The 27,847-nt window shown below is 40.4% G+C and overlaps 1 protein-coding gene across 2 annotated transcripts; it reads left to right on the top strand.

Moving 5' to 3' along the window:
- On the top strand, nt 1-27,847 carry PON3 (paraoxonase 3). 2 transcript variants are annotated; one of them, XM_025471306.2, is made up of 9 exons: nt 1-110; nt 2,114-2,184; nt 9,138-9,193; nt 14,081-14,246; nt 19,021-19,147; nt 22,376-22,576; nt 24,013-24,094; nt 24,352-24,480; nt 27,161-27,847. In XM_025471306.2, exons 1-9 carry the CDS (start codon nt 16-18, stop codon nt 27,317-27,319), a joined length of 1,086 nt encoding a protein of 361 aa, XP_025327091.1. In that variant the 5' UTR covers nt 1-15; the 3' UTR covers nt 27,320-27,847. The 2 variants fall into 2 exon arrangements, with proteins under 2 accessions (XP_025327091.1, XP_025327092.1); XM_025471307.3 differs by lacking the exon at nt 1-110 and adding an exon at nt 413-571.

The raw sequence follows: 27,847 nt of genomic DNA, 5'->3' as shown, positions 1-27,847 counted from the left end.
AGTGTCTCGGGATCAATGCTCCGTCTCATCTTCCGTCTTGCCTTCCAGAAACAGCAAGTTTTGGGCTCCGAACTCAGCTCCCCGAGGTCCCCCGACTCTTCAGCTCCCCGGTCTGTCCCTTGGGGGAGAGTCTCGCAGCTCTGAGCCCCGAACTTCCTCTGTGTCCCACCGACGGACGGCTGTGTTCCTGGCCACGGTGCGCGCCCCGGGCGCTCGCTCTCCCCGTACGCGGAGCCTTGAACGCCGGGAGCAGTGCCCCGGGGAAAGGCTTCCTCGGACCTGCCGCGCGCGGACGGACTGGAGCGCGGGCGGCGGGGCGCGGGGCCGCGGGGGCGCGGGGACCTCAGCCTCGGCCCCGGCCTCTCCCCTGCCGGCGGGCGGGCGGGGCGGGGCGGGGCGGGCACGACCCGGGGGCGGGGGCGGGAGCCTGCCCGCCGCACCCTTGGCAGCGCTGGGCGCCCGCTCGTCGCCACCGGGCACCCCGGGCGTCGGAGACCATGGGGAAGCTGATGGTGCTGACCCTGCTGGGGGCCGGCCTGGCCTTAGTCGGGGAGAGGCTGGTGGCCTTTAGGTGAGTGGCAGCGTGGTGGGGGCGCCCCGGGCCTTTCTCTCCTCTTCCAAGTGTCAAGGGCTGCCCGCGCCGCCTTCCTCGCAGGTAGGAAAGAGCGTTTTTGGCACCTCGCTCCTCAGTTCCACCCAGCGGACTGTCCCTCGAGAAGCCCTGATGTGGAAAGTGAGCTGTTTGCCTTTCCTAAGATGCTAGAGCAGAGATGCCCCCGTGTGTTTTCTGAAAGTCGGGCCCGCCCCCTTTCCCCCTTGTCCAGGTGACCCTTGGCATTCTGCTCCTGGGAAAAAAAAAAAAAGAGCTCCGTTGGAAGGGCTGGACCTGGAAGGGACGGGCTGCCCGCTGAGGTTTACGGCCCGCTCGGACATTGCCCAAGGCCAGGGAAACACTGATGAGTACTGGGGTACAGAGCTCGTCCTAGATTAGAGGAGCTATAGCCAGGCAGCAGGGAAATGAGCTGAACCGTGCAGATGGTGACCGGCCAGTACTGCAAGCATTAGGCCCTTTTGAAGTGGAAGATCTAGTGGTGATAGGCAGAAGGATCTCAAGAAAAGTCAATATACTGGGCTAGAAAGAAACGTTAAGTAGGATATGCATTTCTGAGGGGCTCTAACGCCTCTGTTTGTCTTCACTTGTCTTAAAGTTGCTTTTATTTATTTCTCCAAGCAGAAGCTGATCTCAGAAGTTCGCGTTAGAATCTATTGAGAATCCTGATGCCTTTTGTTAATACCTTCTAGCTCAGCTTGAGAGTGTTTATTGTTACATTGATTCCCAGTGCACCCAAGTGAGAGAATCATAAAAAATAATAATTATAAGGCAGATCTAAGGTGTATTTTTACAAGAGTGGCAGTAAGATAAGTGTAAGATAAGTGTAATCTTCCTGAATACCATCCAATATAAATTTTAAATTATCCCTGGTATTTAGAAGAACGATTCACTGTGAAAACAGGAACACTATATTGAAAAATAATTTGGCCAATTGTTTACATTGTGGTCAGTTTGACGACTTTCTACAAACAAGTCAGCGTAAAATTTTTTAAATAATGAAGTTAGAGCAAGAGTTCCAGGGCTTAGCTATTAGGAAACACTTGAATTTGCTGAAAGCATTCTGGTGGAGGGTCAAAAGATAGGACTATAGGGGGCTAAGGGGAGCCAAGGTGAAGATTTATAATAGATAATACTTTAGCAAATTAAATACTACTACTCTGTACATTTAAGGTAATAATACTGTTAAGTTACTTATTATATAATATCATTTATCGGGCAGCAAAGGGTTGTCCATGTATAATGGCATTTTAGTCTTTAAGCTATAAGTGGATGAAATGAGGTGATATAGGCACATTACTCATAAAATGTCCACATTGTGTAAATAAAAGTATATAAAAGGAAGTACCTACTTACTTGTTATATCATACATAAATGATGAGAAGCAAAGTTAATGAATAAGAAGGTGATTAAAGATAGTGTTTAGGAAAAAAAAAAAAAGATAGTGTTTAGACATTGATTTGGCTGTTGTGCATCGACCTCCGGTGTTTTTATCTTCTATAGACAAAGAACTAATGCATTTCGAAAAGTGGAGCCAGTAGAACCGCAGAACTGCCGCCTTATTGAGGGACTCGGTATGTATGTGACAGTGCCATTTCTTAGTCACCATCCACCTGACTGAGGCTGCAAACTAACTTAATTCCCAGCTACTCCTTAGAGCCTTCTCCCAGGGGCCTCCACCCCATCGACTGAAGCTACAGTGGGGGGGGGGGTCCTCCGGGGGCCCTCCTGAATGTCCAAATCCATGGCTTTTGCCCCAGTCCTTTTTCCTTACTGATGTCTCTCCAGTCATTTGAAGGATATCATGTCCCTTACTAAACATCCCTCCTGTCTCTTCTGTGATACTCGGCTCTCCTCTCTGTCTCCTCTCTGTCTTTTCTTGCTTCTTCCCTCTCCTTCATGGTATCTATGGCTTCAAGTATCACTTCCTTCTAAATTTATCTGCAGGTGCCAAAAGAAATAAGCCCTGGCCTTTACCCTCATGAACCTGATAGCCTACTCAGATGTCTTTCAAAAAATTAATCAAAACTCCATAGCTGCTTCCCTAACCTCTCAAACACCAGGCCTTTTTTTCCAGTCTGAAACTCCTTGCCATTTCTGTCCTTTCCTCCCTCATACTCTCACCCACAACTAGCTCTTCTTCTAGACTTCTCCCACATATGCTAAGCCCATTCTCAAAGGGACTCAGCTCCATATTTAGGAGCCATATGCTTTCCCTTTGTCCCTCATTGTTCGTTATGAGACTTCTCAGTATCAGCTTCTTCTGTGGCCTCACGTGGGGCTGATCTTGCCTCCTCATTACTGTTACTGCTGCATCGGCTTATCTGGGCTCCCAGCCTCCTATTCTCCCCGACACTGCTACTAGAAAAACAGTTCCAGGTCGATTCTGTTCACTGTTGGAGAATGAGCTTTTTCACTTTCTTATGGTTGCTCATGAAAATCTCCTCCAGGATTCTTCCTCTTTGCTTGTAGACACCAGCTCCCTCTCCTGCCTCTGAATTCCCAAACTCTGATTCACTTATGACACCTACCACCACTTTGTTTTATGGCTACGAGTGTTCTCTCTCTCAGTAGCAGATTGGAAACTTCCTAGAGTCAAGGACTGTGACTTGTTTATCAGTATGTGGCAGGATGACAACATAGTTTATTGTGATAGGAGTTTGTATTTTCTTTTTCCAGATACATATGTTTCTTTATATACGATATATTTAGACTATATATATATTCTCTCTCTATATATGTATATATATATACACACACACACATATATATGGAGAAAAAGAGAGACAGAGTTAAGAGTCTTTCTGGTTCATTTTTCTATCTTCATTTTTCTCTCTCAATTTCTTTAAAAAAAAGAAAAGAAAAAGTAGCCCTGGCCAGTGTGCTTCCTAGAACCCCGAGGTTTGTGCTGCTGGCTAGAAATGGAAGGAACTGAAGACAAGCCTCTTCCTGACTTTTGTTCTCAAAAACCCAAGCTCCTCCAGAAGGTTCTGATGGGCAAAGGATAGGAATATGTGGATTTTTTTAATAACAGGGATCCTTTCCCCCATTGCCTATCTCTGGGAGGTAGAGCAGGATCCCTGAAAGAATGGCTGCAAAGTGTCTTTAGGGAGGGTGGATCCTTGGTACTACGTGTCCTAGCCTGTGCAAAGATCATGTGCCCATCCAGGACCTGGAAGTGCCAGAACTATATAAATTAAAGGGAACACACAGGCTTGGCAGTGAGTAATTCGGTAGTGACTAGTATAGAATAAAGTCCAGATGGTCTTCCTCAGATGTTCTACTTTGTAAAAACTTGCCATCTACGATATTTGCCTGATCCTAGCAGAAGACCCGGTAATGACTGAGATTGGATTTCCCTTTGGCTTAGTGGAATGTGGGTGCAGGGTCAAATTTAATTGATTAAAAAAAAAGAAATGTAACATTTGCTCATTTGTTTACTATTTTGTGGAATGATAGTCATATTTACTACACATCTATCTTGCAAAAGATATGAGCCTACCAAATAATGTAGTGGGATAATTAGACTAGATGATTGCTAAAGCCTAGTCTGGCTCTCAGATCATGTAATTCAAATTGATTTGAGAAGCTAAAACTGGGGCTAATATTGTAAGACATATATAGACCAATGTTCTGATTATCCAAATATTTTGAAAAGAATAGCTAAAATGGTTGGAACTGGCTGAGAGCAAAAGAAAACAATGCTACTTCCTGGAGAAATTGGCATATCTCCATTTTATATTTGGAGAATTAAACAAGTTTGTCAATAGGGCAATATTGATAGACATCTACAAATAATGCCACTGCCTTACGATAGGCCTAGTGTCTATAAACATTCTGCCGACTTCCTTACAAACATTTGTATCATCCCCACAACTGACCTGTAAGGTGGGTGCTGCTTGCATTCTATCCCTGCAGGTTAGGAAACTGATGCACAGAAGAATGAGGTGACTTGCCTAGTGGTCCAGAACCAGAGAGTGACAGGCCTACCTTATGAGTCAGGGTGGTTTTTCTTCTAAGTCTTGTCCTCTTTGCCGTATGACACTGCCTCTCTTATCTACTGACAACACATTTTGTTATGGAAGTGTTGGAAAAGTATGATGGCAGCAGGAAACAGAAAATCTGAGATGCAAAAAGTCGAAATATTAATAAATAGAGCAGACCAAGACAAGGCAGCCTGAATAAAATCACTAGTGGGACCACCTTCAGGAGACCCAACTATTTAATGAGTGAAAAGCTTTCTGAAGGGATGAAAAACCAATAAGGATTTTAGGCAGGGCTTGGTAGGCAGTCACGGAGCTGGAGAAGAATTCTGATTTGTGTTCTCTTCCGGTCTAGGTTTTTGTGGTTAATTTTATTGATGAAAGAAACGTTCCTCTTTTTATTTTCCTTCCCGATATTCTTTCTGGAAAGCAAAGTTGAAAAGCAAAATAATTCTAACCTCCAGAAATCATATCTCATAGATCTTTTTGTAGTGAGTTTATCTTCTTCCAGGGCTTTGAGAGTCAAGGATTGTTTTAACCAGGAAGTTAGTTGGCTGCCTTTGGCATGTAATCAAAGCTGCACTTGAAATTACTGGGGCTCCACCCTCCGCAGGATTATCAAGTAGACAGCCATTGTCTTTGGCATCTCCCAATCTTTCCCTCCATCCCTTTTCCTCTCCAGATATGCTTCCCCTATCTCCAAAATATATTTCAACTCCATTGTAGGTTCCATTTGTTTTCTTAATTGGGTGTCAGATTCTTCTTTTCGAGATGTGCAGTAGTGATACTATTGATTATAATGTTGCAGTGTGACACTCTCTCAGGGTGCCTGTAGAAAATGATCAAAAGCCAAGGAGACAAAGTTATGCCATGTAGAGGGTTGACAGATTAAAAAGCAGTAGATATCTATTCATAAGACTGATTTTTTACTTATCAGTGGGATTTTAATAATAGTCGTGCACAGGCTAACGAGTATGTAGGGAGAACTCAGGGGAGGGTGTCCTGGGGGCTCTTACTCCCACAGGTGCCACTGTTGCCACGAAGCACTGTGTTGTCATGCAGGTGCAGTGTAGGTGGGGGAGGTGGGGAAGGAGGGGCGGGAATGCTGTGCTTTCAGTTGGTGGTTCTTTTTCACATCTAAGTGGAAAGCGCCAGCAACCCTGGGCCCTGGATTAAGTAAGTAAATAAAGACAAATTCAGCACCTCCAGAAAACACCCACCCACTTCTTTTGTAGCTGAATTACTGAGGTAAGTTAATGCTGTCAGAGAGGGTATGTGAAATGGTATTTGGATAAAAGATAAAAGAGCACACAACTTGTGGGACACCTTATACTAAGAAATTAACACTCACTTGTCAATAGTTTAACCCAAAGACAAGACAAAGTTCAAGAAACTAATATGGTTTGTCTTCCTGAGTCAGTCAACCAGCTGTTATTTATTTTTTTAAAAGATATTATTTATTTATTCATAGAGATCAAAGAGAGAGAGAGAGACTGGCAGAGACACAGGCAGAGGGAGAAGCAGGCTCCATGCAGAGAGCCTGACGTGGGACTCGATCCAGGGTCTCCAGGATCACGCCCTGGGCTGCAGGCAGCGCTAAACCGCTGTGCCACCGGGGCTGCCCTCAACCAGCTTTTATTGGGAGTTTTTATAGTGAAGAGGCAGATATATTATGTTGGGTGCAAAGCTGGAGTACTGAGTGAAAACTGGTCCTTGTTGCCAGGAAGCTTACTGTCTGGTAGGAAAATCAACAAGCCAACCGAAGGCTGCAGCCCAGGTGTGAACAAAATATCAGGGTGGAGATAGTCACAGGTGACCACATAAAAAGGGTGCTAGAACTAAGAGGAACTGGGAGAGGTTGCAAGGGCTGGGGAGGTGGCTCCCAAACTCCTCTCTAGAGCCTGTGACACCCAGGCAGGGGGTGGGGGGAAGATGTGGGTTGCCAAGAAGAGGGAGCAGCCTGTGCTCAGGCATGCAGGTGAACAAGGCTGATACATTTCAGCAACTACCAATGGAAGAACTGCAGCGCAGCTGGCATAGAGAGTGGGGAGTGGGGGCCAAAAAGCTGAGTGGGCCTGGAGCCGACATGTGGAGAATTTGGGATCCAGACCAAGAAGTTTAAGATTGCTATTGCCAACTCTGGGAGACACCCGCAGGATTTTAAGCAGGGCAGTGATAAGATTGACTTTGCAATTACCGTGATGACTGTCAGCAGTGCAAACAATGCTAGTAGGGGAGCAAAACTGACCAGTTAGGAAGCTATTGTGCAAATCCAGGGGGCAGTTCCAGAGCTCGAATGATGGTGATCAGTTGGATTTGGGGAGTAAGGAAAAAGAAAGCATCAAAGATAACTTCAGGTACTTGGGGGTATGGAAGTGCCATCCACCAAAATAAAAGTATAAGAAATGGAGCCAATTCGAGGGGGAAATGTCCAGATCAGTTTGGGACATGATAAAAGTGAGAGATGAAAAAGCCAGGAAGGAATGTCCAATGTACAGGGGAATACAAAGGTCTGGAAATTGGCAGAGCGATTTGGGCTTGATTTAGAGATTTGAGAGTCAATGGCACATGGGTAGAAGCTAAAGCCACAGGACTGGTGGAAATTGCACAGGTAAAATGGATTCTCTGCCATGAGAAACAGCCAAAGGCAGGCTGGGTCTGGAGAATATATTTATCTATGTCCAGAACAGACTTAGGCAGGAAAATAGGGCAAAAGGAAACTGAAAAGGGGTGTTCAAGAGAAAAAAAAGTAAGAGAAAAAAAAAGTTGGTTCAAAAATTAACCAACCTGTATTCAATGTGATTTTATTAAACTGCTTTATTCAATTAGCTGGTTCTCCCCATGTCTGTTTTACTCCATGTGGAAACTGCACTAAATCTTTCAAGCCATTATGATACTATAGATAGATAAATCTTGATTAACTGGGATGTTTAGAAAATGGAACACTCTGATGAATTTAATTTTCAGGTTACCAGTTGGGGATTAGTTTCAGTAAGTGAGTATACAATTAAATCTTCTTCTGTTCTCTAATTTTCAGTGCCCATTGCTCATTACTCTGTTGATTCAAATTTGCATTTTATTGGCTTTGTTCCCCTTTATCCCCCCTCCCTCTTTGCTCAATTTTCTTTTGACACACTAGCAACACGTTATCCCACACAACCACTTCCCCATGTGTGCCAGTTACTATAGCTATGTAACAAATCACCTTAAAACTGAGTGGCTGACTTAAGTGACAATTACTTTGCTCATGAATTTGCGATTTTAACAGGGTTCAGTGGACACAGCTCATTGCTGTTCCATTTGCATCAGCTAGGGTGACTCAGGTTGAGAAGTGAAGTGATCTGAGACTCTTCCAGTGTCTTCTCTACCTTCTGTAGTCTCTGTATAGTCTCTCCTCTGTAGCTTCAAAGTACTCAGCCTTCCTACATTTCAGCTGAGGGTTCCTAAGGACCATACTGACAGAGAGGGACAGAGACAGAAGAGGAAGGGGAAGGAAAGGAAAGGGAAGTGGGGGGAGGGAAGGGAAGGGAAGTGGGGGGGGGAGAGAGGAGAGAAAGAGAAAGAGAGAGAAGAGATTGACAGAGAACCAGCAGCAACTATCGTTATGATTTTACCTTTTATGCCATGTGGCATCAATTCCACCTCATTTTATTTGTTAAAGTAGTTACCAAAATCCACCCAGATTCAAGGGGAGAGAATACAGAGCTTACCTCCTTATGAAGGAATATGAACATCACATTTTAAGAAGGGCATAGGGGTATGATATATATTGGTTCTACCATATTTGTAAAATATAGTTTGCCACAGTAGATAACCATTGCCTTTATCCTCAGTCCTGCCTGCTTGGGACCACAACCTATGTGGGTCTCTCTCTCTCTGTTAGGAGACATATAAGCCCCATTTTCATCTGGTTCATGGTCATAACTTACTTCTTTTATGCTTCTTTCCATAGAAAAATGCTCAGGACCAGCCCTTAATGAGAAAGAGAGCTGACTAAATTGTTCAAATTTATCTATATTCAGTAGTCTTTCCTAAGACTTATTGCTTTTATAACGGATAACAAGTACCCAATAATTTCCCAATATGATTGAATAAAGATATATTTTTAGGCCTCAACAAGTTAGAAAAGAGAACTGTTTGGCTGAGAGGCCTTTAAAGCACCCTCACAATGATGACTTTCCAAATGTGACCACTCCATCTGTACATCAGTCTTTTATGGGGAATGAAGGTGAATCTCTCAGGGCATAGCCTCGAAGTTGTTACATAAAAGAATAAATCTCAGCTATGAATTTATTTTATAGTTATTTGCTTTTTTTTCTCCTGAAAATTGAGTTCTAAAACAAATAATTTAGTATTTAGGGAATCTGATTCAGGTTTTACTGTAGAGTACCATGCCTCTGGGATTCCTGGAAGTTAATGTAATTTCCCAAGTAAATAGTTGAAAAAGTTAATGTAGTTTCCAAAAGAAATCTAAAGTTTGTCTGTGAGATTTACTTTTTAAGCCTTCATTCATGCATCTTCCTGATCCTCCACTTCTTTTGCAGAAAATGGCTCTGAAGATATTGATATACTTCCTAGTGGGCTGGCTTTTATCTCCAGTGTGAGTATTTTCCATGGCCCTCATGTCAATAGTTGGATAGATAGTACATTAATGTTGCCGACTAGAGCTGCCAGATGGATCCCTACATGCTCATCCTAACTGTGGTCAAATCAGTCAACAAAAAAAGCCAAAACAAAATTCCAGAGTGTTAGGATACCACAGGAATGCCCAGGTTGCTTGCCCCATGTGGCCAGCTCCCTGTGGGCAGTTACAAATTCAGGATAGTCTCAATAAGTGTATATTGATTTCCATTTGATTCCTAGACTAGTCTCTAGTTTTGTCCTGTTGGTGTCCATCTTCATCATTGCCCTGTGGTACTGGATCTCAGCTTTTGGTAGTCATCTCCTCACTAGCTGGTAGTCTTTTCTCTATGCCTGTTTGTGTTTGGAGCTCGGCAAATGTTTGTGAATCATATGTTGACTGTGTTACTTGATTCAAAAGCCGGAGTATTTTACATCTTAGATTCCATGCCATCCCTTCCAACTCTTTCAAAGGCAAGTAGAGAAGAGCCTACATTTTATTTCCAATACCATCTTCACAGATTTGGAGTGATCAGGAAGCTATATGAAAGACTGACAAATAAATGTAAATAAATTAAACACAATAAATTGAAATGCACATGTTGTGAAGATGTTTAAAATTACCATGTATTTATTGAACACTTGCAATTTAAAATGAGATCTAAGATTCTAAAAAAGCAAATAGACTCCATTTTCAATGTGAATTCTGATTGCGGAATTGCGTGTCCTAAATACTAGTAGAATACTACCAAATAACATGAATTTTTAGATCTATCTTTTTGGCTAAAAAGGGACACATATAATCACACTTAAAAGCCTGAAATCCTAAATCCTTAAGAATGCAAGGTAGAGTCAGGGGTTCACTTGGATTTTAAATTATTGTTGGTGGCAATAAGTGTTGGGATGCATGAGTGGGAGAGGTTTTATTTCTTTAGTTTTCCTCTAAAACCAAAAGTAAAACAAAGCTGTCTAGAGGAGTTTTTCCTTTGTTGTCTTAAATTTTCTAATGTCAATTAGATGTTCAGTGTTATGCCAAATAGACTTTTCAAAATGATTATTCTATAACTGGGAGATTTCTTTGCTTTGAGGAGATAATATTTGTAGTTACAGCTGTGTGCTGCTTTTCTATTTTCATTGGAACTAAAAGTACTGAACTATTGCTGTATAGAAACTAGAGATTTTCAGTGGAGAAATGTTAATGTGGAGCTTTAAGTAATGGAGCTCTTTTTTATAAACAACTCATAGGGCTAAGGATGGTGTTTTTGGCTTATTTTCAATTTCTTTGCACTGAAATGAACTCAAGTCCTTGTTTTTGGTTTTTCCTATCTCCCTTTCTGGCCTTCCCAGAGCATGTTTGGAAGCTGCTGGTTTAGAGAGAAACTCTTCACCACATTTGTAGTCAGCCTATAGAGAAGTGCCAGGCAGGCTATTTGCTTCCTTACCTTGGGACTTGGCATGCTTCTCTTCGCCTGCCTTCTTCACATGAGACGGAGCCAACTCCTAGTTCTCTGTCAGGCCTTACTGTGGTGGCACTTTAATTCTACAGGAAAGTCTTCCCTGACTCTCTTTCTGGGTGACATGCCTCTTCGATGGCCTCTAACATTGTTTGTGCCTAGGTGCTTATATACTACACCTTGTCTGATGTGCTCTCCTGGTGTTGCCTCCCCAGAGTTCAAGCTCCTTGTGGCCAGAACTTTGTGGAGTGTCTATTGCCATGCTCAACACCTAACACGCTACCTGACATGAGTGGGGTACTTGGCTATTTACTTAATGCATGTGCTGGTGAATGAGGGCAGTTGAGAATTTCAATGCTGGTGCACACCTCCATGTAGCCTATTGAGGAAAATAAGACATCTGCCCCTCCAGGGGATTTTCACCATTTTTGGTGGTGAAAGTTATCCAAAGGATGGCTTGCATTCACTTTCTACAAATTCTTACCCTATTGCCTTAAACAGAAAACTAGGTGCAAATGAAGCTACTTCCTGGACTTGTTTCATTCATCATGACACTTAATCTAGGTCAAGTTTGTTTGCAATACCCTATGCTTATTTACTTATCAAATTATTTCCAGTCCTAGAACATCCAGTCTTTAAACTAGCTGGCAGTGCCCCCAACCTACCAAGATACTTGCTGTGTTCAAGATATACTGAGCAGTGTTCCCCACTGTCAAACCTTTCTTTTTTGGTGTGGCAAGAAATAGTGTGGAAAATTAATGATATGAGTCACTTAGTCAGTTCACTTCTCTGGGCTTAGTTTTACTTGGCGAAAGGGAAAATCTAGATGTCTCTGACATTTTTTTTTTTTTTTTTTTGTCCTTTATTACCATTACCTAAGCCACTGGGCTTGGTAACAGTCTGACTATGTCGAAAGGTTAGACCTGAAGACTGAATTTAATGACCTGATACTGGGAAGAACAGTGATGCTCTTAACTGAGAGTAATAAATACAAATGAGAGGAAGGATTTGGGGAGAGAATGTTGATTCTGGTTCTAACAATTTGATTCTGAACTGCTCCTAGGAAGAAGTTGGGAATGTGAGCTAGACCTCCAGAGATAGGTTCCAGGTAAATGTGTAGATCTGAGAATAATTGGTATAGAAGAAATATCTGAAGCCTTGTGAATAAGATCTGCAAGGAAAAAGTATAGAACAAGAAGGAAAGAGAGGTGGATGAGGATAGAAGGAGGAAGGGGCGGAAAGAGATGTAGGACTTCTATCTGGAAATTCTACTTTTGACTTTTTGAGAAGGAATAAAGGGGTACATCATAGTGTCAAATGCCATAGAGCTACAGATAAAAAAAGGTGGAGGGGTTATCAAATAAGATATTTTGGAGGGCACTGATACTACCTTGAGTGGAGGCACTTCTACAAATTCATGATATTTGGAGCCATTCAAGACAGGTGACAAGACCAAATGATGTTTCTAAGCCTACAGTGTGGGGAAAGCAAGATAACTGTGTGTTTGAAGGAGTAGTAAAATTAGGAGAAGATTTGTTTCAAGGAAGGAGAAATGAGCAATCTTTCAGGCAAATGAAGGGGGCACTGGTGAGAAATGAGTAGGAAAGCAAGAGAGAGACTGTCATTTCTGAAGACGTGTCCCAGAGAACAAGCAACTAAATAAATAGACAACAGAAGTATTTAACTTAAGAACAGAAGAGGGATACTCTTTCCTTAAAAAAAAGAGGGAAAAAAGAAGAGATTGATAAAACTGAAGAATTACTGAGACAGAAAGGAGGGAATCAAAGGAAATTCATGTTGAGTGGCAAGGGGTTTTGTTTTGTTTGTTTGTTTACAGAGAGCTAGGAGGTAAAGTCATCCACTGAGAATAAAGAGGAAGAAGGTAGGTGCTTTGGAAGATAATAAGATGAATTTAGAACAGATACTTGGGGAAATGCAATAGATTGCTTGGTAGAATGAACAAAAAGATTGATAAACAGTATTGAATGTCTGAAGCTAGAATGATAACTTTATAGTAGAAGTTTTATATAAAAGCTAGACCAGAAAAAAAAAAAAAAAGTTAGACCAGGGCAAGGGGAGTTGGTAGGAATTTGATAAGGAAGCAGTAAGTAAAGAGTGTGGCTTCCTAAGAAGACTGTTGGTTGATGACGACAGGTTCAAGGTCTGAAAGGAGAAGTTTGTGGCTAGGGGCACACAGATCTCTCTTCCTCCAGGTCAGGTGACCTGAGAAAAATGAAAGCTGGAATAGTACCTTTTCGAATGGATTTCAGCAGTGCCATTGCTATCTGGGGAAAAGCCAGGTTTCTGGTAAGATTTAGGCATAGATGAACTATTCTAAAAAAAAAAAAAAAAAAAAAAAAACCCTCGAAGATGTATGTGGAGTTGTTTGCAACTGAAGATTGACTCCCATAGGGGTAGAGTGAAGGACAGTGGAAGGGCCAAGAATAGTATTATTATAAATAAGTGTGAAAGTGTGTATGCATATTTCTAAGCAAGGGAGGGGACAAGGAGACAGAAGATAGAGTAAGAAGGAGATAATTTAAATCAACTATAACTGGAAATGAGGCTACAAGAAAAGATACAATGTTGTTGATATTAATATATATCAGAATGATGGGGGAGGGGACCAGGGAGGAAGTGAGCTGAGTTTTGTAACTGGTGTAGCACAAACCAACTCCAAGTTTTGGCACAATGACCTGGGATGCAGCTAAGGCCCATTGCCTATTATTGGTTGATAGACACATGTAATTGGTCCTTCCAGTAGAGAGATCCACAATCCAAGTTACTGAAATACATTTTTTGCAATATTTGAAGAAAAGGATTCATGTCCAAATTTTCAGATATAGCTATAGGAACAAAATAGGTCAGAAATAGTCAACTTTATGTGACCGGTTCCCCTATGTGAATTCTTGGCTACTTCTGCTATTTGTCACTACATAATACAATGGATGTAGGGATGGGAGCAATATAATGAGACTATATACCCCTTCTCTCTGCCTCAAGGAAGGTTAGTTGCCAACTATCAGGGCTGGAAAGGACAGATTATCAGGCAGGACTTACCAATCATACACTTTAACTCTCTTATTTTATAAAAGAGGAACCAGAGGTGTAGGCAGGCCGAGGAGCTCACACAAAGTAACCCAACCTAGTGTCTTGCATTATACATTTTAGCTTAACCCCTTCTATGTTAATAATTGAATATGAGTTCTTCCCACATTCCCATTCCCAATGGCTTAGGTGACATTGGTAATCCCTCAGATCAGATAATGGCACAAGATGACAGAGTGAAAAATCCCAGAAATCCAAAAGAAATTCAGAACTTTGAATATTTTTGTTAGGTTTTGAGATTTTAGCTTCCATATCAAAAGGAATGAAAGTCATATATGCACTTACTTATTTTATATTTTTTACAGGGATTAAAATATCCAGGCCTGCCAAGTTTTGCACCAGATGAGCCAGGACAAATTTTCTTGATGGATATGAATGAGCAAAACCCAAAGGTCCAGGCATTAAACATCAGTGATGGTTTTGACAAAGCATCATTTAATCCACACGGAATCAGTACTTTCATCGATGAAGGTAAAGCCTGAATGCTTAAAAATAAGGGGGAAATGAGGGAAATACAAGCCACTCAACCTCAACAACTGAATGTGTATGTGAAAGGAGGGAAAAGTCTATTTTACCAGAAAAATGTATATTTGTAAGATAATAAATGTGTACTAAACATTTGTAAACACCACATTCAAAAAGGGAGACTAGAAGGTGGCCATTCCTTCTTCCTCTTATCTCCTTCTTTTTCCATTTCACCTTCAAAACCAGTTTGGAGATTGTTCTCAGCAATCTAACATATTTGTGGGGCTGGGGCCTTGCTACCCCTCCACCCCCCTCCCCTGGGCCCCTATCCCTGGGGCTGTTTGTTTAAAAAGAGTAATAAAAGGAATAAAAAAAATTATCCTGAAATAAAAAAAAAGAAACCTAACATATAAACTGAAAGCCCTTTGAAAATAATTGTGTGACATCAGAAAACATAACATGAAAGAAAACAAGAGATAAACTAGACTTCATCAAAATTAAAAGCTTTCTGCTTCAAAAGACACCACGAAGAAAGTGAAGAAATAGCCCAAAGAATGAAAGAAAAAATTTGCAAATAATACATCTGATAAGAGACTTGTATCCAGAATATATAAATCACTCTTACAACTCAACAACAAAAAGACACCCCAATTTAAAAATGGACGAAAGATCTTAGTAAACATCTCCAAACAGATATGCAAATGGCCAATAAGCACATGAAAAGATATTTAATATCCTTAGTCATTAGGAAAATGCAAATCAAAACCATAATGAGATGGCACTCCATTCCCACTAGGATGGTTATAATAATAATAAAAAAGCAGACAATGACAAATGTTGGCAAGGATGTGGAGATATTGGAACCCTCGCACTTTGTGTGGCCATTTTTGAAGGCAGTTTGGTTCCTCAAAATAAAGAGTTACTATGTGATCCCCAAACTCCACTCCTTGATACATACCCAAGAAAATTGAAAACCTAGATCTACACAAACACTTATACACAAACATTCATACCACCATTATTCCTAATATCCAAAAGGTAAAAATAACAAATTCTCACCACGTGATGAATGCATATACAGTGGGATATTATTTGGCAATAAAAAGGAATAAAGTTCTGACGTGTGCTATAACATGAATAAACCTTGGGAAAATTATCGTAAGTAAAAGAATTCAATCACTACAGGCCACATACTGTATATGATTGCCTTTATATCAAGTGTGCAGAATTGGCAAATTCATAGAAACAAGGAGTAGCTTAGCAGTTGGCAGGGGCTGGGGAAATGGGAAATGCAGTTAATGGGTATGGGCTCTCTTTTGGGGGTGATAAAAACGATCTGGAGCTAGAGAGTGGTTATGGTTGCACAACTCTGTGAATATACTAAAAACCATTTCAAAAGCATGAGTTTAATGACAATGGATTATATGGCACAGCTGTTACAAAAAACTAAGTTATTAATACATTGTATATACTTTAAAACAACAGCTTCTGATGTTATTTCTTACTTGTTCATAGTTCATAATTCCAGATTAATTTAATTTTCAGATATGTGTGGATCCATAGGGCATGTGGAAAATAAAAAGTGAGATCTCACTAATCGTAACTAAGTGAAGAGAAGGCCAAATAGAAGTGTTGCAATTCAGAATTTTTAAAGAAATGATGTGTTAATTCTTTCAAATACATACTGGGGTTACATGTATTGTTAAGAATACATTTGTTGGAGTGATTTTATTGGATAAAAAAATAAACATTAAGAATTATTAATCCACTTACCCAACAGATCTTTGTTAAATTCCTTTGGTCTGCACAATAGACTTGTTCGTTTTTATTTATTTTTTATTTTTTATTTTTATTTTTTTGACTTGTTCGTTTTTAAATAAGTGGGTTCCTTTTAAAACTTTCACATATAATTTATTTATTCCTCAAACTAAAACACTGGGCCCAACTTTTTAAAATATGGAGTTACAATGTTTCATCTAATTTACCCTTCAGATATCTAAGCTGTCCACCTCTTCCCATCCTCCCTGCCACCATCCCAGCCCAAGCCCCCAACATTTCTTCCCTGGACTCTATAATGGCCCCCTGACTATTACTGTCTCTCTTATACCACCTCCTTCCATTTTCATAAGCAAGAGTTATTTTTTTATGCAAATCTGATCACGTCCCTCCCTTCTCAAAATTCTCCATATTGTTTCTATTACTCTGAAGAAAAATCTCACTTCTCCTGAATGGCCTGGGCTCCTAGGCAATACCCCTATGTGTGTACTCTGGCAACTGAGTGTCTTCTCCAGTCTCATCAGATTAGCACCTTCCCCCATGACTCTCTCAACCAGCCGCCCTGGATTTCCTTTAGACCTATAAAATGCTCCATGCATCAGGGCCTTTGCACTTGCAGTTCCCTCTATATGGAATGTCTTTCCACCACTTCTGACTTATTCTCACTAATCATTTAGGCCTCAGTTTAGATATCACCTTCTCAGGAAAGCCTTTCCACCATCTTGCTTCTGACTGTGAACCTTATTATATATTTCTTCTCAGTGCACTCCTTCCTTTAGCACTCATCAAAATGGCAATGAAAGTTTTTTTATTAATGTTAAATGATACCAACCTTTTTCCCTCTCCCACTATTGCTCTATAGTGAGCTCCCTCGCATCCTTAGATCCAAGCTTGTTACCCTTTAAGTGGGGGCCACCCTATGAAGAAGACATCTCCCCTCTCCTGTATTCTTGTATTTACTAATTATTTCCTCCCTGTTTTCTTTTTTCTTTATTTTTAAAAAGATTTTATTTATTTATTCATTAGAGACACACAGAGAGAGGCAGAGAGGGAGAAGCAGGCTCCCTGTAGGGAGCCCGATGTGGGACTTGATCCCAAGACCCCGGGATCATGATCAGAGCCAAAGGCAGACATTCAAACACTGAGCCACCCAGGCGCCCCTCCTCCCTGTTTTCTTCTCTAAAATATAATCACCATAAATCACGTGTGGCTTGTTTATTGCTGGATTCCCACAGTCTAGAACAATGTCTATTGCATAGTAGGTACTCTGTGATCATGTGTTGAATGAATAAATGAATGAGCCCCATGAGACAAGGCAGATATTAATAGTCAGTTTTGTAGATGGAGAAATGGGATTTGAAGAAATGCAGTGACCTGTGACTTCACATCTGTCATTAATAAATGACAGTTCCAGAAGTAGAACCCAAGTGGTCTTCCTATATCCTATACCCTTTACTTGGGTGATATAGGGTTCCAAGCTCTTTTTAAATTATTTGAGTCACCATTTCTTTGCCTGACCCTCATCTAGACACTTTCATTGGAGAAAGGAGAATGAGTGACCCCATTAACCTAGAGCTATTTTATTGCATGGGATAGTGTTAGAGGTGGATTTTTTTTTTTTTTTTGACATGGAGAGTAGGGGTTGTTTTTTTGGTTTCATCTTGTTTTTGTTTTCTGAGATGGAACCAGTTTATAGACTAACCCTTAAGCACTTAATTAGACTTTCAGAAGTTGAATATATTATGATTGCAATCTTATTTTATTAGTTACTTCCTTTAATTATGTATTTAATAAGGGCAAAACATTACACATAAATTGGAATGGAATGAGAAGACAAAAACCAAAAATAAGCTTCCCGAGCATCTCGTATATGGGAGGAGAGGTCCAGGAGAGGTCTAAAGAAAGGATAAAACCAAGGCAGTGCATGTGATGTTCATGTTGCGTCTGGCAATACAGTCTGGCTGAAGAGCCACGTGGAAGCTGAAATCCAGCTTGGCTCTGCTTGCAAAGCCTTGCGCCCTGGAACAGAACTGGGTCAGACTAAAAGAAAGATTCACCTGTGAGGGAGTGCCTTTCCTTAATTAGGGTAAAGGTACCTGTGTTTTTCAGTGGCCCTGAATATAACTCCTGCAACTCTGGGCTGGCACTTGCTCTATTGCATGTTTGAGAACCCATCAAGAAGGGAAGAGGGGACAGGAATGCAAATCAAACCCTACAGTGGGAGATGGGGCCAGGCTTTTTCAAACTCCAGAACTCATCTGACCTAGCACTTCAATTCAGAAAACAGTATTTTGAGAAACAGATTACTACCCTCAATCCTGTCTGCAGCAGTTCACATTTCAATGTGAAAACAGATAGGTGAACATGCTCAAAGTTGGCAATACTTAGAACTGACTAGTCTGCTTTCTTTTGCATTCATAGTTACTTCTGTGACTGTTGGGCTCATCAAATATTGTTGTTGCAACCTTAGGTAGTTGACTTGTGCCAGAAGTTTATTCTCTAGCTGGGACATGTCACTTATTTTAAGAAATTTGCATAGGGGATCCCTGGGTGGCATAGCCCTGACATTTCTTGATTGTGTGTTGCAATGTAGGCGTTTCTCACAGAAAAGAACTCTCAGCACAACTTTTGCTCGCTTGTATCCACTTCTCCTGTTGAAGTGCCACCTTGGGAAACCACATCTGTTTAGTTTATTCACCTTTGTAGTTCTGTATCCTCCTGTTGGAGAGGGTATATAGGTGAGGCTGAGGAGACTATTGAGAAATGTTTGGGCTTGGCTCTGCCACTTGGTGGTGGTGCAATTTCTGATGAGTTATTTACCTTCTGAGCTTCAATTTTCTCAGTAAAATGGAGATTCTGGTAATATACCTAGCAGGTGTACTGTAAGGATCAAATGCAAGGTATATAAGAAGGGTGCTTGAACATTATGAAGTTCTACACCAAGTTTGATAATAGTTGCAATAGAAGTAAACTTCTTGGAAATTATGCCTTTTTCCCAACTTAGACCATACTGTGTATCTTTACGTTGTGAATCATCCCCACATGAAGTCCACCGTGGAGAAATTTAAGTTTGAGGAACAACAACGTTCTCTTGTACACCTAAAAACTATAAAACATGAACTTCTCAAAAGGTATGGAATTAAAGCACTTTGTACTTCTATTTATTTTGCGCCTCTGCTGTGTGCTTTATTTTCTTTGGTTCAGCAGGCTTAAACTTTTGTTTTGTGGCATTTTTTCCTAAAGCTTTCAAGAGGTTCCCATGGTGACTCTGCCCAGCACCTCACTAGAAATTGCTGTATTCAGTATTGAATATCTTTATATTCTCCAACTTTTTGAAAGCATTTTAATCCTATAAAGGTGCTCAATTAGATTCCCAGCTCTAATTCCATCCTCTATACCACAACAATGCAATACCTACTATTGGGCTCTCTTCAAACACCTACACCTTTTTCTAGTTGTCCCGGTAGGTTGTGTTCTGAGAGCATTACCGACTGGCTGTTATAAGCAGCCTCCAGATGGGCCATTCCTTTGTTTGATAAAAGCTTTAGAGCACTATTTGAAAAAAAGGCTGTAGGCACATATAAAAATTCACATTTACTAAGCGTTGACTCTGTGCCAGGCACTGTGCCAAAATACTTATTTAATTCTCCCAACAGCCTTTAGTAATAGGCAGGAGTAAAAAACTGGGACTTAAGAAGTTTCAGGTTAAGTAACTTGCCCAAATTACATAATTTGTAAGTGGCAGAACCAAGGTGTAAACCTAGATCGGTCTGCATTCAAAGCCGGACTCTCAATCACAGTGACAGACATCCTTCTTACTTTGTTGAGAAAAATAGTTAAGTTTTTTAGTGTATAATTGCCCTGTTCCAAGGCTGTAACAAACAATGAAGAATTTGTCTTTTGTAAAATGGACTCAACGGCTGAAACATTAGTAGAAGTTCATCTTTTTCTAAAATAGAACAGGAAAAGAAAAGGAAGGAAGGTCACCTTCTCTCCTTTGCTCTCTCTCAAAATCATGTTTGAATTTCTCCCTGTAGAATTTGGGGGTGATAAGCAGAGGGCAGAAGAAGAGAAGATGGGGATGCTGAATGCTTCTCGTGATGCACTGCACTGGGTTCTGAGGCACAGTGGGGACCGGGACCGCCATGGGGTTACTGAGAAACTGTGGACAAATCTCTCAACCTATGCTTCAGTCTCCTCAGCGAAATGGGGTTCTCTCACTGACCTGACTTACCTAACTGGTGATTGTGAGGATCAAATGCCATAACATATGACCTCACTGAACAAGTTCTTTTCATTGAAAGCACAGCCTGAGGGAAAGTTCAATAGGCCAGGACTTTACTGGAGAGTTACCAGCCGAGGGCACAGAAGTGAGGGATCAGCCTGAGGAGGGAGAGTGGGTGTTGAATTGTGTTGAATGTGTTGAATTGTGTCCTCTCAAAAAGATATGTTGACATTTTAACCAATCTTCTCCCAGTGACACTTCAGAACATAACCTTATTTAGAAATAGGATTACTGCAAATGGACTCAGTGAAGATGAAGTTATATTGAAGTAGGGGGGTCCTTAATCTGATATGACTTGTGTCCTAATAAGAAGACTGTGACAGACAGGGAGAATGCATGTGGAGATGAAAAGTGAGACTGAAGCATCTCCAAGCCAAAGAATGTCTAGAGTTACCAGCAGCTAGAAGAGGCAAGGACAGATCCTCCCATAGAACCCTCAGAAAGAACGAGGCTGTCAGCACCTTGATTTCAGACCTCTTGCCTCCTGAGAGACAGTAAATTTCTCTTATCATAGACTACCCAGTTTGTGGTGCTCTGTCATGGCAGCACTAGGAAACTCATACAGGAGAGAAGCTGTAGGGAGTATGTTAGCAAGCCAGCCATTGCTAGGTGCATCTAACTATTGGAAATCATGAGATTGTCCTCCAGTACACAACATCAGCCTCATTTTAGGACAATCTAGCCAAGGTAAGAAAGGGGGAAGAGTTTATCCCCCTGTCCAATCTCTGCTGAGTCAAAAGTTTGCCTCAAAGGAGTATTAACTCCTGCACACTTCTGGGTGTGAGTATGCAAGTCAAGCCTGGTGATATCCTGTGCTTTGATGTCAGCACACATACCTGGAAATGGGAGCCTGAGGTCCATTACAGAAATAAGGCTGTGCTGTGGAAGGGCTGTCAGAACCACGAAGGGCTGGTTGAAGGCATGCCGGCTGGACCAGGGCAGGGGACGCTTTGATGACCTAAGGAGAATTTTTGAGAGGTGCCCTGATACACAACCTCCCCTGAGCTCTCACAGTGTAGAACAAGGTGCTATGGGGAACTGATTATTAGGGAATCCAAAATAACCAATGCATTTGCCAGTACTTTTGGGAGGAAGGAATGCTTAATCCAAGACCCAAAAGGTGAGTAGCCTAGTGACCTTGGGAAAGTCTTTGCAAATTAAAACCTCAAAGGATTTCCTGATTCATCCAAATTATTTTTCTAAATTTTTAATCTAAAAGTATTTAATTTTTTTAACATTTTTTTCATCACCATCTCTTTTTTCTTTTCCAAAATGTAAATGACCTTATTGCTGTTTACTCTTAAAGAGTATAACTTATTTCATTTAAAAATTTTAATAATATGGAAGAACAAAAGCAAGAAAGAATGACAGTCACAATTGCAATATAAAGATCAGGATGGACTAGGTTATGTTACAATAACAGAAAAGAAGAACTATAACACTCTTAGTGGCTCAAAACCACAAATTTTGTTTTGTTTTCTTACTCATGCTACATGTCCAATGCAAGTGATTCAAGGACTCAATGTTATATTGTCCTCGTGTAGGGCCCTAAGAGACCACACTTTCAATCAGCAGAAAAGTTGCCAGTTACTGTTGAAGAGTAAGGGAATCATGGTACATATTGGCTCATGTTCCAGCTAGGAGGTGCACACATCACTTCATTTTACTGGCGAAAAGCAAGTCACATGGCTGGGCCAAACATCCAGGGCATGGAGAAGCCTAATTCCAGAAGAAAGAGAGCCAGAACTATTGGTGAACTGCACTGTGACCACCACGAATAGCCATTATTAACATTTACAAGTCAACACTTTGGAGTTGAGGTTTCATTGCATGTGTTTTTTGCTGACTTCTGTGGAAGAGAAGATTGAGAAAATAATAAACAGCTAAAAGAAAATCTATCAGGTGTGATGAAAAATCATATACTTTATGTATGAATTTCTTAATCCAAACTGCTTCATGTATACTTTATCATGCTGATGAACATAATGGTCTTTGAGATGTAGTGATTTTGACAACAATCTGGGTATTTATACACTCCTTGGGTTTTGCTCTCTCTCTCTCTTTATCACTTTAGTGTGAATGACATTGTGGTTCTTGGACCAGAACAGTTTTATGCCACAAGAGACCATTACTTTACCAACTTCTTCTTGGTACTATTCGAGATGATCATGGATCTTCATTGGACTTATGCTGTTTTCTACAGTCCAAGAGAGGTCAAAGTCGTAGCCAAAGGGTTTAGCTCTGCCAATGGGATCACAGTCTCACTAGACAAAAAGTAAGCTTTTATAATTTTCCAATACTTTGCTCTTAACATTTTGGTGGACTCCTTCTTTTAAGAGGTGATTACGTCCTCAGGCTTAAGTAGTGAGGTGTGGCCAGGGTTCACACTCTATGTGTGATCATATGCACACCATTTGCCCTCTTACATGTCAGGCTCCCCCAATGAAATGAAAGATGTGGACTCAAGGATGTGAGGTTCTTGTTCTAATTTATTATTCTAGATTCTAGAAACACTGTTACCTAACACACTGAAAAGGATAATAAATGCACAATATCTCTGCCCTTTATGAGTCTGAAAAGCATTTAAGCTTTACACCAAGTTGAGTTACCCAAAAGTTCTATTTATTTATTTATTTATTTATTTATTTATTTATTTATTTAAGATTTTATTTCTTTATTCATGAGAGACATACACAGAGAGAGGCAGAGACACAGGCAGAGGGAGAAACAGGTTCCCTGCGGGGAAGCTAGTGTGGGACTCGATCCCAGGACCCCAGGACCACAACCCAGGCCAAAAGCAGATGCTCAACCACTGAGCCACCCAGGTGCCCCCAAAAGTTCTTTTTGGAGAAGGAAACATGACTTAGATTGGGCATTGTGATTGTGTAAATTTCAGATTTACTGAGATATTACAGCAGATTTTTCTATAAGAAAGTACGATTTTATGCAGCATAAAATTTTATGATGAACTCTTTTAAAGTGTTTTAAAATGGAAAGTGTTTTTTAGAAGAAAAGTACCCATGAATATTAATATGTAAATTTGAGATAATAGAGATGATCCCTGTAGAAAATAACTCTAAGTGTTCTTCCTCTTTTTTTTTTTTTTTTTTTTTTTTTTTTAAAGATTTTATTTATTTATTCATGATAGTCACAGAGAGAGAGAGGGGCAGAGACACAGGCAGAGAGAGAAGCAGGCTCCATGCATCGGAAGCCCGACGTGGGATTCGATCCCGGGTCTCCAGGATCGCGCCCTGGGCCAAAGGCAGGCGCCAAACCGCTGCGCCACCCAGGGATCCCTGTTCTTCCTCTTTTTAAAAATGATTGTGATTGAGCTTCACGGTCATCTGATACGTCTTTCCAAGCACTAGTTTGCGGAAGTACAGATTCTCTTGGTCTTATAATAAGGAGGTCTACTTACCTCCACCTAATTGAAGGAATAAATTGTGACTCCTAAGTAATGAGACTGAGCTTATATGTCACCTAGAAACACCAAGTTCATTACTCTATAGTCCACCTCTCATATTTGAAGCTTACTTAAAGCTCTTGAAAGATCTTAAAAATAAGACTGTTATCTTCTGGTACTGTGGTTTAGAAAGACCTTGCAGTGGTACTTGGAACTCTTGTGAATTTGTAGACAAATTCTCTCCTCCAAAGTAAAAGCTTATGTCATCTCTCATTATTACTTACATGTAAATGTTATTTGCTTCAAAGGTATATCTACATAGCTGATGTAACTGCTCAGAACATTCACGTACTGAAAAAACATGAGAACTGGGATTTAACTCAAGTGAAGGTAAAAGCACCCTGGCTTGCCCACACAACATTGCCTCTTATACCAGCTCCCATGCCTGACCTAGGACTGTGCTCCTTGAATGGAGGAAACTTGACTATTTTAGAAGAATATCAGTGAGATTATGCTTGCACTTCTAAAATTCAGTAGAAAGGGCCCTTAAAAAGACCCATTTAGGGAGCCAGAAGGAGCTGTTGGGGGAGAGGAGGGGTACACAAGAAAGTTGAAACAATGTCTTTATATTTCCTTTTTGTTGGAAGGTAATACATTTGGGCACCTTAGTGGATAACTTAACTGTGGATCCTGATACTGGAGATATTTGGGCAGGATGCCATCCTGACGGCAAGAAGCTGCTGATCTATAACCCTGAGGATCCTCCAGGGTCTGAAGTAAGTTCCTATACTTCTCTGAGCTCATAGGCAAAGGTGCAAGAAAAATTTTGTTGAGGTGACTTGGGTCACATGCAATGCTCCGGAACTGAACAAGTCCGGCATACAGAAAAAGCAGAGATTTTCACAGAATAGAGAGAGAGAGCCCATTAATCTTTTTCAGGTCTCCTGGTGCCAATTTAACATCAGTGCTAAACAATATGTCCCACTCTTGCTAGGGTTGTACTTGCTATTGGGAAGAATAGATAAGTAGGAGCTTGATTACTCACATTGACCTAGGTTGCCATATCACATTTCCAATCAAGATATAAACTCTGGGAAAGACCTAAAGTTAGGCAAAGGGAGAGTACTATATGAGACCATCTTCTTTCACACTACCTACTATGAAGCTCAAGAGAAAGGATTTAAATGACCATAATCTAGAAACCAAATTAATTTTTGCCAGCAGGTGCTAATATATACAATACTGTTGAAGAATGTCTCATTTTAAAGATGCTGTTTGTGTTATTCAAAATTTCTAAAGAAAAAAAATTCTTCTAAAACAGGTGTGCCTGGGTGGCTCAGTGGGTTGAACATCTGATTCTTGATCTTAGCTCAATATCAGGGTTTTGAGTTCAAACCCCATGTTGGGTTCCATGATAGGCCTGGAACCTACTTTAAAAAAAGAAAAGAAAAAATATCTTCAAAACAATAGCATACACCATTGAATGGTATGTGGTATTAAAAACAAGAGCAGCATTTTCTTATAGCATTCAGTTTATGAATAACAGATCTCTAGTACATTCAATATAGATACAAATTCTGGCACACATACTCTGAGAGATTAATTGACAAAAATTTGTTGAGTGCTTATAATGGGCCAGACTTTGTTCTAATGCCTGGAATATATCAGAAAACAAAACATACAAAGATCTCTGCTCTTCTGGAGGGGGATAGACAATGAACAAAAACGATAAGAAGTAAATTGTATAGTAAGTTTGAAGGTGGTAAGTTCTATGGGAAAAAAAGTATAACAGGGTAGAGGGAGTCAGGATTGCTGTGAACAAGGGGATGGGTAGTCCTATTATTAAATACAGAAATCAGGGTAAGCCTCATTGAGAAGGTAAGGTTTGAAGAAAGAAATAATGTTTGAATCTAGATTGGGGGAGTTGGGGAATTAAAATTCAAACCCTAGCCTGGTAACTGGCCCCGGTAACATATACTTCTTTCTGCTTCCAATATAGCTCCTCTTCAGCTAAAAAGAGTATTTCTCTAATTTATTAACATATTAGTCATAGCTTCTTAAAAACAAACAAACTAATGACATATGTTGGCAGATTGAATTTAAGTAATAAAAAAACAAACAAACAAGCAAAAACACCAAAAAATACAAAAAGAAACAAAAGTTCAGTCTGAGCTAGAGCCTAAAGAACTGTTACCCTAAGCTAGCAATGTACTTTTGCTTCAGATACATGTCTCGAAAAGTGATACATGCTATTATTTTTTACAAACATTCAACAATATCTGCTATAAGAGAATGAAAATATGGGAATGCCTGGGTGGCTCAGCGGTTGAGGGCCTGCCTTTGGCTCAGGTCATGATCCCAGGTCCAGAGATCAAATCCTGCATCAGGCTCCCTGAGAGGACCCTGCTTCTCTCTCTGCCTGTATCTCTTCCTCTCTCTGTGTGTCTCTCACTCAGTGTGTCTCATGAATAAATAAATAAAATCTTTTAAAAAGAGAGAGAGAATGAAAGTGTGATACATAGCATGATTTGAAAATCTTTCTCATATATCTATTTTCATGTTCATCATATGTTTATTTTAGATAAGATTTCTTCCTTCACGGTCAGTGAGACCCCTCACTTGTGGTTGAGGCTGAACTTTTCTACACAAGTTCCAAGTTTGAGTATTTTCATGTAGCAAACCTGAGATGAATTTATGGGCTCTTCCTTAAGATGAAAAAACAAAACTAAACTCTAATAAGTGTTGATATATATTCATGACTCATCAATTTCTAATTGGTTTTCTTTAAGTCCTGTCATGTCCTATTTGAGTGAACCTCATCCAGGCTATTTAGAAAACTGAGCACTTATATGTTTGCTGATGAGCAAACAAAAGTGTGTTAATCTTGAGCATCAATAACAGTCACAGGCAGGGATGTCATATGGCATTCCAAAGTATGCATTCTCTATGCTTCTGAGCCATTTTTGCAGATGTGAGGGGGGCTCCAGCTGTGATGACTACCATCCTACTGGTTATGAGGTTAGGTTGGCTTGTTTGCTGAGTGTCCCTGTATCCTTTCTGTCCTGTGTTTCCGTCCCCATAGTAGGCCTAGTCAAAAGCAAGACCCTTCCCACAGAGTAACACTATTCACTCAGGAATCAGATAAGAGCACCCACTGGTTCTCACCTCCTCCTTTTTTTTTTTTTTTCACCTCCTCCTTCTATAGGAGATGCCTGAACTATCAAAATTGTGTAAACAACCTTGTTGGGGAATTTGGCTAATGTCAGATAACCAGTCCACTTGACTGTATAGATAGAACATTGCTACTTGCATCAGAATAAAAAAAAAAATAATTGTATGCAAATGTTAGTGTACTGATTTCTGAGAAATATATTAATTTTGGAATATTTGAGGAGGAAATGTCACTGGCAGCTGTTTGCTCATGTAGTATATTAATGAATGATCTTTTCTTAACAGGTACTTCGCATCCAGGATGTTTTGTCTGAGAAGCCTAAGATAAGCACCGAGTACGCCAATAATGGCTCTGTGCTTCAGGGAAGCACCGTGGCTTCTGTGTACCACGGAAAACTTCTCATAGGCACGGTATTTCACAAAGCTCTGTACTGTTTGCTATAGATCCCAGACATTCCAAAAAAGTCTTGTTAACCAATGAAAGACAAAATTGCAAGCAGCAAAATAAATGTGTTTATTTGGGGTCTCAGGGATTGCAATGTGAGAAATACAGATTCGGCTAGAATTGAAAGCTTGATCTGGGGAGACAAAGGAGGTTGGAGTTTTTAAAGAGGAGAGAAGGGATTTACATAAGTTGTTTGAAGCAAAGGTTTTTGGTGTTGGTATAGCTACAGTTACACTAATCTACGTGTGATTGGTTGCTAGGGCTAGGCAGAAAGTCCACTTATGTCCATTTTAACACCTACTAGATGACTTGGCTTTTAGCTGAGTTTAGGAAAACTTCTGAGAATTTTATATAGAGCATGTGCATAAGCCCCACCTCCTTGATGTCCTTCAAGCTCTATTTTAAATAACTCTTTTAGTAATTGTCACTCAATTTTATTGTCTCTGTTGTCAATCTACATGTTTGGTAAAAATAAACCCATAATTATATGATAAGTGGAATTGTACATAAATGACAAATACCAATAA

This window comes from Canis lupus, chromosome 14 (assembly GCF_003254725.2).
Source record: "Canis lupus dingo isolate Sandy chromosome 14, ASM325472v2, whole genome shotgun sequence".
Taxonomy (NCBI): Eukaryota; Metazoa; Chordata; class Mammalia; order Carnivora; family Canidae; genus Canis; species Canis lupus.
The sequence above is the reverse complement of the archived record's forward strand: the minus strand, read 5'-3'. Positions and strand labels throughout refer to the sequence as shown.

What these genes read in the sequence shown, in the direction of transcription:
- PON3 (XM_025471306.2), top strand. Translation starts at nt 16, where the DNA reads ATGCTCCGTCTCATCTTCCGTCTTGCCTTCCAGAAACAGCAAGTTTTG. An exon ending in CCGCCTTATTGAGGGACTCG is followed by an intron (nt 2,185 to 9,137) that starts GTATGTATGTGA and finishes CTTCTTTTGCAG; the next exon opens with AAAATGGCTCTGAAGATATT. An exon ending in AGGATCCTCCAGGGTCTGAA is followed by an intron (nt 24,481 to 27,160) that starts GTAAGTTCCTAT and finishes TTTTCTTAACAG; the next exon opens with GTACTTCGCATCCAGGATGT.